Here is a 13,715-nt window from a genome sequence, read left to right on the forward strand (position 1 = left end):
TTCAAACCTGGTGAAAATGCACTAACCATTGGTCTTCTCTGAAAGTAGTCTGCGTCTCTTTAAGCAGAAAAGATTATTTTGCTGGACTCTGTCAATTTAGGGGAATGAAATCAGGAGGCTGGAACCTTAACCAGTTCACGCCGTGATATTTTGACAGTGACCAGACCCAGGCACTGGATTTTTTTTCACGAGCTTCGATCCCAGATGAGTTCAGGCCATGTCAGGCTGTCATCTGTGTAGCACACATACACCCTGATATTTTCAGCCTCACTTGTTACGAGCGGGTCGCTGACAGGTATTTCTGGCCTCACTCGTTGCGTGTTTAGCTGTCATCCGTTCCGAATACCGCAAAACCTTTGCGTGTATACACGTCATCCGATGTGAACTGGTTAAAGCAAGACATCGAAACAAACCCGAGATTTCATAAACTTCCTTAGAGTGTGAATTTTCCTAGCAATGTTAGGAAGTTGAGCTAGTGCAAATGTAAAGCTGTTATACAGATGTGCAAGTTACAGCCTAAAATATCTAGGGGCTCGCAAAAAGCTGAGGTAACTTGCCCGGTGGGCTTGTTAAAGAAAAAAAGCTTGAAATCGAGGCCTGGTTATACTTGAAGTGTTATGTGAATCCCAAGAAATTTTTGCTTTGAACCCCCTTTGGAGAAACCCAGTGGCACCCTTTGCTTGGCACTTCAATTTTCAAGGGTTACCAAAGGCCATGTAGGGGAACAGTACCTGGTCTGCCCAAGTCCTGCAACAGTTCTCTCAAACCTTGTGCTGGATTTTGAACACTCTTGGATTGTTAAGAGTTTCATTCTGTCCTGTGTTAATGTCTAGATCTTCTACGGCAACACCGACTCGGATTCAGCGGTCCAGGTCTTCTTCCAGGAAGAAAGTAAGGCCCAGTTCATGAGAATAACTGTGGAGGAGTGGAACAAGGACATCGGTCTTCGTTTTGATGTGCTGGGTTGCCCAAGTAAATAAACTGTTCTATCTTTTAAATTTTCTTTTGGTAATTTTTCTGTACGTTTCTGTATTCCGTATTTTTCTGGCATATATGTAAAGATGTTTAGAAAGGAATGTTGTTTTGTTAAATGAAGAAGTTGTAAACCCGGCATTTTTGCGGAAAATTGCAGAGAAAAAATGACAAAGAAGTTTTTAATTCCGAGAAGAAGTAATTCAGTACCAGTATATACCCCTGTCTCCTTGCCATTGCAGCTGTGTGCGAGGAAGAGTGGGGCCCCAAGCCGCTGGTCAGGAGATGGAAGTACTCCCAGTGTGACAAGACGTTTGTGGTCAACACCAAGCATCCTCTTACTTGCAACAGGTAGGCTTCATAAGTTGCCCTTGGTGTTTTGTGTACACCTGAGGGGGCCAATAGTCCAGCGAATATGTGAAATAAAATTGTGCACTTTTTCATAAAAGATTGAAACTTCACACAGATGTTTATATTCATGGTAAAAACGTTTCGAAATGTGGAGCCCTCGCAAACGCTTCCTTTGAGAGATGTTTTGAACCCAACTCTGTTGTGCGCTTTCTGAATTTTGACCAAAAAATCCAACTTCACGAAATTAAATCAAATGTTCACACAAGGTGGGTAGAGGCCAGTAATAAATCCCCTAGAGATTTCAGCTCCCTACAGTCGGGATCCAGGGAGAAAAACATTTTAGTTTTTTACTCCCAATGTTCAACGCGCACATAGCATGTATTTGCACACAAATGCCGCACCATGGGTATGGTACTTTGGTTGCTAATGGTATAGTACTTTGGTTGCTACGGGTATTGTACTTTTGGCTGTGCACAGAAAGATAGCAAAAATAAAAAGTTCCATGTGACTCGCTCTTGGCCAATCAACACACAGAATCTGTGGGTGAGGTGCTATAATGCTTCATATACCAATATTGCAAACAAATCTCACAATTAGGAATTTAACTTGAGACTTTCCTTCAATTTGTACATAATTCCTGACAATGAATTCTATCCTTTTGTTTTTTGCTCACAGCTACATCAAGGGATGGAGGATGGTCCCCAAGAACAAGGCACCCGTCACTTTCTATGTCCTGAAGCCCATCAATATGAAGAAAGGCAAATTCAAGGTTGTCGGCAAGACCACCGTACCGCGGCGTAAAAAACTGGACAGAGGAGAAGTGTTTGAGGTTTGTACAGAGGACAGCGGTGTTTGGTTTTCTTAAAGTTAATAACAAATACACGGAAAAATTATGAGATTCAGCATGCTATGAATCCTCTTCAAAGAGAAAACCCGACTAGTTGCCTTATATTCGGGTGTTTGATCAAGACTGTACCAGGGTTAGTGATCTCTCTTATCTCCAGATTTTATCTCCTTAGGGCAGTTTTAGCACCTGATGAATGCCTACCACCAGCAGGGAACAATTAGTACCGCTTGACTGAACGACTTACTGGCATGACGATCCTCAGTGCCTAAACGCACCTACATTTTTCATAAATTAAATATCAAACGTATCATTCGTTTTTGTCGGGTAGTGAAATCATCGAGCATGAAAGTTCGTTTCCTGTCCCATTATTATATCAATTAAATAAAAGATACCCTTTGGAGACTTTGGTTACAGAGCTCGTATCAGGAGCTTGCGACACCAACACGGTGTCGTTATCAACTGGTGGTGTTGAGGCCCTCACGTGAAACCATGCTTTCTTTTTTTGATCATTGAAATTGATGCACAAACAACGGAAAATCATGAATTTGACTGACTGTGCCTGTACATGTAACATGTGTGGGGTTTCGGAAAGGTAGATCCAGCAGGAAGTAAACTGGCCTCCTGTGGCTTAAGGGAGTAACCAGATAATGTTACACTTGGCTCAGTCAAAGATAAACATCGAAAGCTTGGTGTGAAAAGGGCCCACTGGATTTTAAAAGGGAAATTCACCTCATGAGTAATTAATGTTGAGAATTTAGACAGATAGGTCTGAGTACTTGGGCTTTTGATTGAAGGTCGTAATCGCTGATTCCGCTTAGATTCTGCTGAAACCCAAGGACTGGATCGAGGTGCGCTCTGGTCACATGATCGGCTTCACCTCCCGGCACCGCAGCCCCATCTACAGGGATAAGAGGGCCCACGACAAGAGCGAGCACATGATTGCCCGCAACAAGAAAATCCGGGGCTACAGCAGGCTGGACGTCGGCGATAAGCTCCAGATGAAGAAGTTCCGCAAGAAGGAGGCCGCGTACTCATTCACTGCCATCCTGACCCAAGAAGGTCAGTTGATTCCCTCCTGACATTCCTTTCAGACTGGTGGTTCAAAGTCGCACCCGACCAAGTTTTTCCAAAGATTAGAATTAAGATGGATGTTTGAAACAGTAAGACTTACAGTAACAGTAAGTAAGACAGTCAATTAAAATTAATATGTGAAATATATTGCCTGTCTGAAACTACACTCCATTTGGGTCGACTTGAGTCGTACCTTATACCAAGAGTTGTAATGACTCGAGTCCATGACTCAAGTCACAATTTTTGGTGACTCGACTCAACTCGACTCAAGTACCTAATGGCAAATGACGCGACTTGACTCGAGTCAGTGAGAGCAAATGACTCAACCCGACTTGAGTTTCTCATCAGAATGATGGGTCGATTTGAGTCGTGCCTAATACCAGAGTTGTAATGACTCGAGTCAATGACTCAAGTCACAATTTTTGGTGACTCGACTCCACTCGAGTACCTAATGGCAAATGACTCGACTCGACTCGAGTCACTGAGAGCAAATGACTCGACCCGACTTGAGTTCCTCATCAGAATGACTCGACTCGATTCGTGAAAATCAATTGCAATGACTTACGCCGGTGCCGGTTTTTGTTCACGTCATGTTGGAATGTTCGCACATAATGTAGGCCTATACTTATGCGTTCGTGGTTTGATCAGTGTCCCCATTAGTTGGCGATTAGCTGGCACTATCATTTTATATTCATTAAGAGTCAAATGTGGTGTCACCACATGTAGTAACCTGAATGTAAAATTAAAAAAGCCAAAACATGACTTTCTCTCTTGTGTTTATTTATTGTATGGTGTTCAAATATTTGTGACTCGAATTGACTCGAGCTAAATACCTGATTCGACTCAACTCGACTCGACTACACACTGTGACTCGACTTTCTTGACCTAATGACCCAACTCGACTCGAGACACTTCTTTAAAATGACTTGACTCGACTCGAGGCACAAAAATCAGTGACTTGTTACAACTCTGCCTAATACTATTTAGTTGGGTTCGACTCTGGAATGCAATGTATTTCTAGAAGTCATCTTTCTGAGCGCTGTGAGACCTAGAAAAGAATGAAAAAGAATAGGGCTAACAAGGAATACTGCTACTGACTGTATCCGCTATAAATCAGTTCTGTGGATGTGTGCACTCACACTTTAAGATTTTTGCCGAGGGACTAAAAAAGCAGCATATAAAAATGTGCACCAGTTTCTGGAGACTGGGGTGACCAAGTTTGTCATAAAACCAAGTGTATGGTGTCCAAAATTTGCTCCCCAAAAAAATCATTGGGCTTTCAGTGCAAGCAATTTGGAAGAATTGATGACTTATTTTGGTATTGCAGTCAGCAGAGACCAGAAGCTTAGTTTATTTTCCCTTCACCTTCAGAAGTAAAGGTGCAGTTGCAGCTATACACTCTCATTTTATTCAGAAAATATTTTTTGTTTCTTCTCATTTCAGGAATGGGTGAAACCAAGGGCACTGTACCTCCAGGTAAGTTACGTGGTCTGTCACCAAAAAAAAAAAAAGAAGATTCTTCTTAAAGTGGCCCTTTTATTAGGACAGATATGGAATGTAGAACTTTAGTATATTGTGATCAAGTCTTTTGCTTAAGGACATTAATTTTGAGACTGACTTTCCAGATTCAAGTCCACTCGGTGACATTTGTACATGTTTTTAGGTGGGGCTGCACGGGGCCCTAAGCATAGGTGATGATGAAATATTTCCATGAATATTTGAAGATATTTAAAAATTGTGGACAAGGGATTTTAAATTTGAGAGCTCAAACAAAATTATCCCTTGATCAGGGTTTGACCGTAGCCGGGCTACTGAAACAGACTCTTAACTAGCCTGCTGGCATTTTCAATAGCTCGCATGTTTTTCTTTTATAGAGTGTCTCCGATACAACAATGTGTATACATTTAAAATGTGTATCCTGAGGCAATCCTGTCATTGTTTTTAACAAACAGATCTGATAATTTAACCCTAAACAGTTAATAAAATTAGACCCAAAGCGATTCAGGATTGCTTTCTGAATTTACTGATTTATTTCTTCCTGTCCTTTCATCTTTGCCGCATCCCAATAATTTTGGACTCGCCAGCCAGGCTACTAAAGGAATAGTTTGACTAGCCCGCCGCTGTTTTGACTAGCATTTGGCTAGCAGGCTACCGCTAAAGTCGAACCCTGTTATTTTTTTTCAATCCCTACACTACTTAGGATTTATACCCAGATTTAAACTACCCTCAAGGTGTTGACGTTGCTCCCAAGTGCAATTTTAAATTTTTCACCCCCAACGTTCATTTCTTATTAATTGCTAATTCTTCCAGCAATACAAACGTTAATCAATATTGGGTTTTGCCCTTCACCGACGTATGAACACTGTATACTCAATGTGTTACCTCCCAAGTGAAAGTTGGAAAAATCCCTCGGGTGGGACTTGAACTTATGACCTCCTGCTCTCTAGTGCAGACGTCTTACGACTCGACCACCGAGCTTGCGGTATCGGTTGGCTGGTTCGAATCTGATGAACATGTAGCAGCGGGTACCGCAATTAAAATTTATATAAGATGGAATTTGCGTAGGGGTGATGCAAATCAACATTAGGTTTTGCCCTTTTACCGATGTATGAACACTAAACACTCAGTGTGTTACCTCCCGAGTGAAAGTTGGAAAAATGCAAACGTTATTCACTTTTGAATGAGACATCGAATGAAAATATCTGCCAGAGTCTAGTGATGGAATAGTTATTGTACAAAATTGGAATATTTGTAGCTTGACAATAATTCAGCTGTATATATTTAACATAATATTTTGTTAAAAAAAAAAAAGAAAAATCATGAGAAGAAAAAAAAAAAATTGAATTTGTCAAAGAGCTTTAATAGTGTTGCTGGTATCCTTTGCCAGTTTCCTGTGTGGGAGGAATTGGCATGGAGAACGGACGCATTCCAGACGAAGCCATCACAGTCACTAGCTCCGTTGATGTGCTGAATAACGGAGGTGGAGAAGCCCGCTTGTCCAACCAAGCTGCTTGGATAGCCTCGAAGGGCGATCCCACTCCTTACATCCAGGTACTGTGTTGTGACCATTTCCAGTGTTGCAGTTGAGACCATCACAAGACCAGCACAAGACCAGACACAACACCAGGGCCCAATTTCACGGCGCTGCTTAACAGTTAGCAGAAAAGTTGTGTTTAGTATAGCAGAAAAAATTTGCTAACCTTAAGCACTGTTTCACGGCGTGTGTGTGCTAACGGTCGCGCGTGCATGGAGATTTCTATTGTTACGTCACTAATTTAAGCAAATTCTTCCTCTGGAGTAAGCGTGCCTTTTGCTGTGCTTATGCTTACGGTCTCCATGAAAAAGATGGAGGCTCTGTTAGCAGAAAATCGTGTGCTTAGCAGCGCCGTGAAATTGGGCCCAGCACAAGACCAGCCAAAAGTAACAGGGCACGAACAATAACAAAGGAGTGCCTTTGTTGCAGTTCATTTGAATAGCTTGTGACTTGAATTGAGACTGGAGGTCTTGTGATGGTCTTGTGATGGTCTTGTGATGGTCTAGTGATGGTCTTGTGATGGTCTAGTGATGGTCTTGTGATGGTCTTGTGATGGTCTTGTGATGGTCTTGTGATGATCTTGCAGCGTCTCGACTAAAACACCGATCATTCCCATCCTTTCCCAAATAATTAAGATTGGGAGGTGTCCATGGACCAGGCAGAATAATCCCTATGGTCCAGCACTCTGGGATCTGTGTACAGTGTAAAGTAGCAGAAACTGAAAATGTTAAAGCTTTTGAGAATATCAAAGTATTCCATTCATTGGTCATGCATGAACTTTTGAAATAAGTCAGGTGGGTGAACAGTTCTCGATCAGTGATATTTCACAGTCTACTATCAGGTTTTGTTATACCTCCGTCTTGAATACTGTATTGTAATTGGTCTAAAACGATCACGTGTTCAGTTTATAACAACGTCTGTCACACTCCCTGTGTAATACACGTACGGCCAGACCCTTGTATATGATTGGTACTCATGCTATTTCCACACAGTGAGGGGGATCAAGCAAACTAGCAGATGATAAATCTAGTTCCCTGACCTGATGACCCACACCACACTCTAGTAAAACAAAAGTCAGAATCTTTTGGTCTGGAAACCAGACTAGTAGACGATCAGCTGTTTCAAGTACGCGACATGTTTTGAGTTGACTCGTTGTCTTCAGTTGTATTCATTTAATGTCAGGTTGTGTAAGTACCGCAGTTTGTTTTCAATATCACAAAGACTCCAAGACGGAGGTATAACAAAACAACTGTTGACTGGATTGATATGGGATATGATGTTTTGAACACCCTCGGGGCGCATAGCACCCTCGGCTTCGCTTCAAGTGCTATGCGCCCCTCGTGTGTTCAATAATAGTTATCTTGCGAGCGCGAGTGGAACACGGAATAATGTCGTGCGTCTTTGTCCCACATACCACGAGGCCGAAGGCCAAGTGGTATGTAGGACACAGACACAATACATTTTCCGTGTTCCAAGAGCGCGAGCGCGATAATGAATTTATCTTCAAGCAAACTTGACGCACAGTAAAGTTGGAACACGCATGCTGTGTAACCTACGCGCAAACTTTTGAATTCACAGTGAATTGTGCAGCACTAATCGCGTCACGTAGGCTTAGAATAGCGCAATACGCGGAGTGCGGTATGGACCGTGGGCGTGCGGTATGGTTATATGTAGCACGGCTTGTTGCCATGGACCGACCAATCAGGATCATGTCCCACATCAATCCAGTCAACAATAGTAAAGGATCACTCCCTATCCTTTCCAAAAGGGAAGGATCAAGGGAAGGAAGGAGCTGCATGTATTTCTCACTCTCCATATTTGTTTTTAATCATCCAGGTTGACTTGGGCTACATAGCGAAAGTGACCGGCATTGCCACCCAGGGCGATCCAGTCGGCCAGAACTGGGTGACCAGCTACTCCCTGGAGTACTCCGACTCCTGCCACTACCTGACCAAAGAACCACAGAACTTCCAGTGGGTCAGATTCACCAACTCACTCAAAGACGTAAGACGGCAATCTTCTTGTAATGGCAAAAATTATTATTTGTAGAAGACCCTGCTGGATACAGTGCAAGAACTGAAGAGCCTGCGATGGGCAAATCACACATGTGTAGGGCTGTCGCCAATATACTGAATGTTCAGATTTTCAATCATCAATGGAATATTCAAATAGCTTTTTGCGGGTTTGAATGTTCGAAAGATAAAAAAAACTACAAGTGTACACACACTACTGTGGTGTTTTTTAGTCGTAAAGTGCTGCACTGTCAGATGCCATTTTATGCTGACGGTAACCAGGCCGATATTATCCAGTAGGCACAGTAGGCACTGTGCCTAGGGCCTACGAAAACTTCTGGGGCCTACGAAAAAATTGAGGGCCTACGAAACATGCCACTGTGTGCCAACAGGTTTTAAGAGCTACCAGTTTGGACTGGCTTGCTATGAAGTTGGTGCTGGTGCCTAGTGCGGAATAGGGCCTACGGAACACTGGTGCCTAGGGCCTACGGAACACTTAATCCGGCCCTGACGGTAACTATTTTGTCGACGGCAGACAGATGTTCCCATCCTTTTAGCAGTTTAAAAGCCATTGACAGTTATAACATAACTTACTGCAGAACCCTCCTGCGGGCCATAACATGGATCGCTGAAGGCACTTTTTTACCGGCGCGCCTTGTATGCGACTTTCGACAAGTGCAGCATTTAGTTGCAGCGTGCAACTTCGAATATTTAAATATTCAGTCCAGAGCAGTTTCGTATAATCAAATACAAAATAAGTTGAAAAGGGACAGCCCTTTAAAGATATAGTCCATCATTTGTAATTTGTGCATTTTGTTCGTTTGAAGCAACAAAAGTGCTCAAAATCTAAAGAAAGGTACTGAACAACTAACCTGATGAAGTTTCAGCTCAGCTTCAGCTGTATATTTCGAGATAAACAGCATTCTAGGATCTCAATTTCAAATCAAAAGTTGCTGAATTATGTTTTGAATTGGGCCTGAATTCAGCATCCGAGACACATTCTCACTGAGCCGATTGCAGCTCGCGGTGATGTCGCGCACTGATCCGACGAATTATAGCAACCGGGGGTGCGTGTGCGTCGTGCGCGCGCTTCGCCGAATAACAAAACGAACTACTAATTTAAATTTTCCTACGGTGCGTCTTAAGAAGCACTGTTGGAAAGGCCTTCTTTCGTTGATTACTTCAAAATGACAGCATGCCAGAAAGAATAATTTCACAGGGAGTTTAGTCCCCTTACTATCTTTCAACCAAGTATGTTTTTCAGCAATAATTACGCCAGTTACTTTTCGGATAGCTGCAAATGATGGACTATAGCTTTAAGCGTACACACCCTGAATGCATGCTTACTATGTGCGACTTGTTTTTGTACGAATGTTCGTAGACTTCATTTGAACACACAAGCATACTTCATAGGTTTAGCATTGTCTTTCTTCTTGTTTTTCTCTCTAAGGTCTTTGCCGGTAACTCTGATCAGAACACTGTTGAGACTCACTACTTCAAGGATGTGATTGAAGCTCGTGTGGCCCGCGTCTGGGTCCTGGACTCCCACAACTTTCCAGCCATGCGATTGGAGTTCCTGGGCTGTCCAGGTAAAAAAAACACCGAATCATATAAGATGAACGCAAGTGTTTTTTTTTTAGAAATCACGGCTTCCAACCTTCTTTTTTTTTCATTTATGTCAATACTTTTACCCTAACCTCCTAAGGGCTCTTTGGGGGTTAAGGACCAAATACCACAGAATACTACATGTGTTGTGCACACTTGTATGGATTATATATCGTGTCTTTCTAACCAAGGCATACAATTTCCACCACACCAGCAGGTTACAACAGTTTTGACCAATAGGTCGGTGTCATGGAGGCATTCTCAATGCAATCGGCCATTTGGTGTACACAGGTCTTGTATGTGGCGATCTGGGCAGCACAATAAGTGCTTCATTGTTTGTGGTTCCCCACAATCGCAGTTTGTAGTTTGGCCGTCGGGTACGTATCCCCATGTGTCAATAAGGACCCTACATCGGCCGTATCCAGTGCGCAATCGGTTCAAAGCTTGCCAGGTTGTCCAGCAATGGTCCGCACCTGGTGCTAGAGACTCATGTGGTTCCAGGCCCATTCCCACTTCTGATAGTAATGCCTCTTTAGTCTTCCTTTCCATGCTGTGATTCTTGTATGGAATGTACTTGTATGGAAAGATATGCATACTACAGGTTACTACTGAGTTGTATTTTGTAGCTTTAGGTGAGGGTTATTTTTAAGAGATAGGCATGCAGTGCAGAAGAAAACCGTTTGCTGAAAGTTGGCATCACGTGACCTGAGCATCAATTTTGTAAACAACTGTTAGGCCTACATGGTCTATACAGCTCCATTGGGAGCAATGGGTTGATAACGTACTGGCAAGTGTCACATGTCAGCAATGTTGCTCACAAGTTTTTGTCTTGTTTGCAGATTCGGATCCCTGCAGTCCCAACCCCTGCCAGAACGGCGCCCTCTGTCGCAAGTCCCAGGCCAGCTTGGGCTACTCCTGCAGCTGCCCCGTGGAATGGGGTGGCAAGAACTGCCATATCAGTAAGCAAAGGCATATATACTCACCCTTGTTATCTTGGACGTAGGAAGTGTGTTCGGGTGGGGGGGGGTTAGTATGCTGGACATTTCCTTTTGTTGGGAATTGCTACTGGCAATGTTCATTCCCTATTAATTTACCGTAGTGCATAAATAAATCTAACATGAAATAACTAGAGATTTGGCGTGTTTTTAAAAGATCCCAATACAGGGCATGACACTATTTCTTTGGGAAGTAGGGAATACAAAATGTTATTCAAGATAGAATCTACCACATCACAAGAAATAAACACGTTAATTCATTGAAAAAATTTAGTCCAAAGTAATTTATATTCAAGTTTTGATCTTAAATCGCTTGTAATTTGATATCTGATGATGTCGTCACGATGTCACAGTAATAATATGCACATCTTTTGATGTTCATTTCAAGTGTTGATGTTCATTCCAAGTTTCAAGTTTATGCCATATATATCGGTTAAGTAACAGATCAATTTTGTCAATAATTAAAAATAAAGAAAGAAGGGAAATCAAACAATTTTAAAATGGTGACCGGGTGGTACCTGATCACCCAATTGTGAATAATAATAACTTACAGTTTTTCTTTTGTCAATTACTTGCTGGACCATAAAAATACGTGGAGGCTTATGTTAATAAACTCATCTTTATAGGTCTCGTTCAAATGACGTCATTTCCTACAGACCATCCACGTGCGTCGGCATTTTGAGCGGCAACTTGCATAACGCACATCAGCTGCGTCGTATTTCGAACACGTTTCGAGCAACGAGCGCGCGTGTTTGGAACATTTTCAGCACCGCGCAATGCGTGCTTGGTTGCGTGAAATGCGCAGTTGCAGTTCTCCTTCAGAGATGGCTGCATTGAGCGAGCCCTATTCACATCAATCAAATCAGGAGAGGTCTTTTGCAAACGGAATGCTGTTTGGAGTGCAGAATATGTCAACTTCTTCCCATTAAGCACTGCAAACATGGCCCCTCCATGGTAGTCTCTTGGTGGACTTCTGATATGTGACTTGCTTCTGTTGTGACACAAGAGGCCTATGAGGTGGTTGGATTCTTTAACTTGAACTGGAATTTTGCTTGATGCTACATTTCAACAGAAACGCACAAGTGCTGTGCCTACGGTGATCCCCATTACTGCAACTTTGATAGCAAGAAATTCAACTTCCAGGGTCACTGCGAGTACATCCTGGCCCGAACCCTGGTCACTACTGCCCTTGATCACTTCACGATCAGTGCTGATAACATCGCCAGCTCACGACGCCCCACTGTGTCCGTCACTCGAGAAGTCTATGTCGAAATCGACGACAAGGTATGAGACGTTCGTTTGTAAACCATTCAATTTAGCTGCTTTAATCAGTTGCCCATAAATAAGCAGTCACAACTGTAAAAATATCTTCTCGATTATTGGTTAGCTTGGTGGTCGATTTGTTAATTTATGACATCTGCACTCGTAAGCAGGTGGTTGTGGGTTCGAGTCCTCACAAGCTCTCAGACAGCACTTAGACACAAAGACTAGGTGGGAGAATACAAATCAATGTTTTATTTGTTACTAATTCATTGTTCACATTTGCTACTTGTAACAGAGCAATTCAGCATTATTTTGAACTATTGGTCATAGAATTCAAATTAATATACTTGGAGTAGGGCCGTGACCAAAGCGGTAGTTTGTGGCTTTTTTTTTTTTCTTTTTTACAATTTGCTTGCTATGGTGAAAAGCCATGGCCGACTGTACCCGTTTGGATGCGCAGACAATTAATTAAACAGCCATTCATAAATATATAAGACAGTTTACCCATTCCTATTGGTCGAGAGCCCCTCACGTGGCCAGTCTTAAATGGATGATAAAGACCGGTGGCTGGTCTTAAACACTTTCCAGTGTCGCATGAAATTTGGACTCCTATGAAATCCGGTGCCTTTTACCGTTTTATTGGTTGAACGTTCACAATCCTCACGTAGGCATGCGCAATACCACTAGTGAGTCAGTATTTCATAGTTCTAAATTCACAACGCACTCACCACAGCTGCAAGTGTGTCATCTCACAGTACGTGTGACGCGCGCACCAATCTCCATAAAAAGAGTTGTTTACGTCTTACTCGCAAGCTGGACACTCCAATATAAAGCTAGAGGAGTGTTTCGAAAAACAGAAAGTAAACTTGTCGAACAAAATCGTTGGAAATTATTTATTTTTGAATTGTTTTGACTTTTGGACCAGAACCGTTTGATTTTTTGACCAAAAAGGTATTTATGAATGGGAATAAATATGTGCTTGGTTGGTGTTAAACACTGTGTTTAAGACTGGTTGGAGTCTGGAATGTTGATTATTACCCTTGGCTTTGCCTTGGGTAATTATCAGCATTCCAGACTCCAACCAGTCGTAAACATAGTGTTAAACACCATCCAAGCACACATGTATTCCCAATATTAAGTGAGTTAAGTATCCCCTTTGCAGAAATTTGACTTCAAGAAAAATCGGGAAGTTTTTGTGAACGGCGAGCGCATCACGTGCCCCTATGAGATTGACGGAATCTCAGTCACCGATGGCGGTAACAAACGTGTGGTAAGTCTTTGCTTTTCCTGTGATTTGCTTGCCTACTGTTTCTACTAAGATTTCTGTTGCTGCTGCTGATATAGCTTTTTGTGGTCTCTTTTTTGGCCCCCCCCCCCCACATGCATTGGTAACATTTTAATAGTTAGTGCCATTATCGGCCCGATAACCTCTGATGTGAGCACAACTCATAAATCCATATATATAGATATAACAAATATCCATATACCTTTTTTTCTGACCTACCGATCCTATTTTGGAAGGCATGTAATCGGAAGCGGAAGTAATTTTTACTTCGCCTTAATTT

General features: G+C 42.3%; 1 protein-coding gene across 2 annotated transcripts in view; it reads left to right on the forward strand.

Moving 5' to 3' along the window:
- Nucleotides 1-13,715, forward strand: part of LOC119721398 — a 63,673-nt gene that overhangs the window by 33,362 nt on the left and 16,596 nt on the right. For both annotated transcript variants that reach the window (XM_038191465.1, XM_038191466.1), the window contains 11 exons: nucleotides 834-972; nucleotides 1,215-1,323; nucleotides 1,999-2,152; nucleotides 2,989-3,229; nucleotides 4,685-4,717; nucleotides 6,129-6,292; nucleotides 8,112-8,279; nucleotides 9,738-9,876; nucleotides 10,732-10,851; nucleotides 11,960-12,171; nucleotides 13,313-13,420. In XM_038191465.1, the coding sequence (XP_038047393.1) occupies nucleotides 834-972; nucleotides 1,215-1,323; nucleotides 1,999-2,152; nucleotides 2,989-3,229; nucleotides 4,685-4,717; nucleotides 6,129-6,292; nucleotides 8,112-8,279; nucleotides 9,738-9,876; nucleotides 10,732-10,851; nucleotides 11,960-12,171; nucleotides 13,313-13,420 (1,587 nt within the window). The remainder of the gene's footprint in view (nucleotides 1-833; nucleotides 973-1,214; nucleotides 1,324-1,998; nucleotides 2,153-2,988; nucleotides 3,230-4,684; nucleotides 4,718-6,128; nucleotides 6,293-8,111; nucleotides 8,280-9,737; nucleotides 9,877-10,731; nucleotides 10,852-11,959; nucleotides 12,172-13,312; nucleotides 13,421-13,715) is intronic.

This window comes from Patiria miniata, unplaced genomic scaffold, assembly GCF_015706575.1.
Source record: "Patiria miniata isolate m_02_andy unplaced genomic scaffold, ASM1570657v1 HiC_scaffold_13, whole genome shotgun sequence".
Lineage (NCBI taxonomy): Eukaryota > Metazoa > Echinodermata > Asteroidea > Valvatida > Asterinidae > Patiria > Patiria miniata.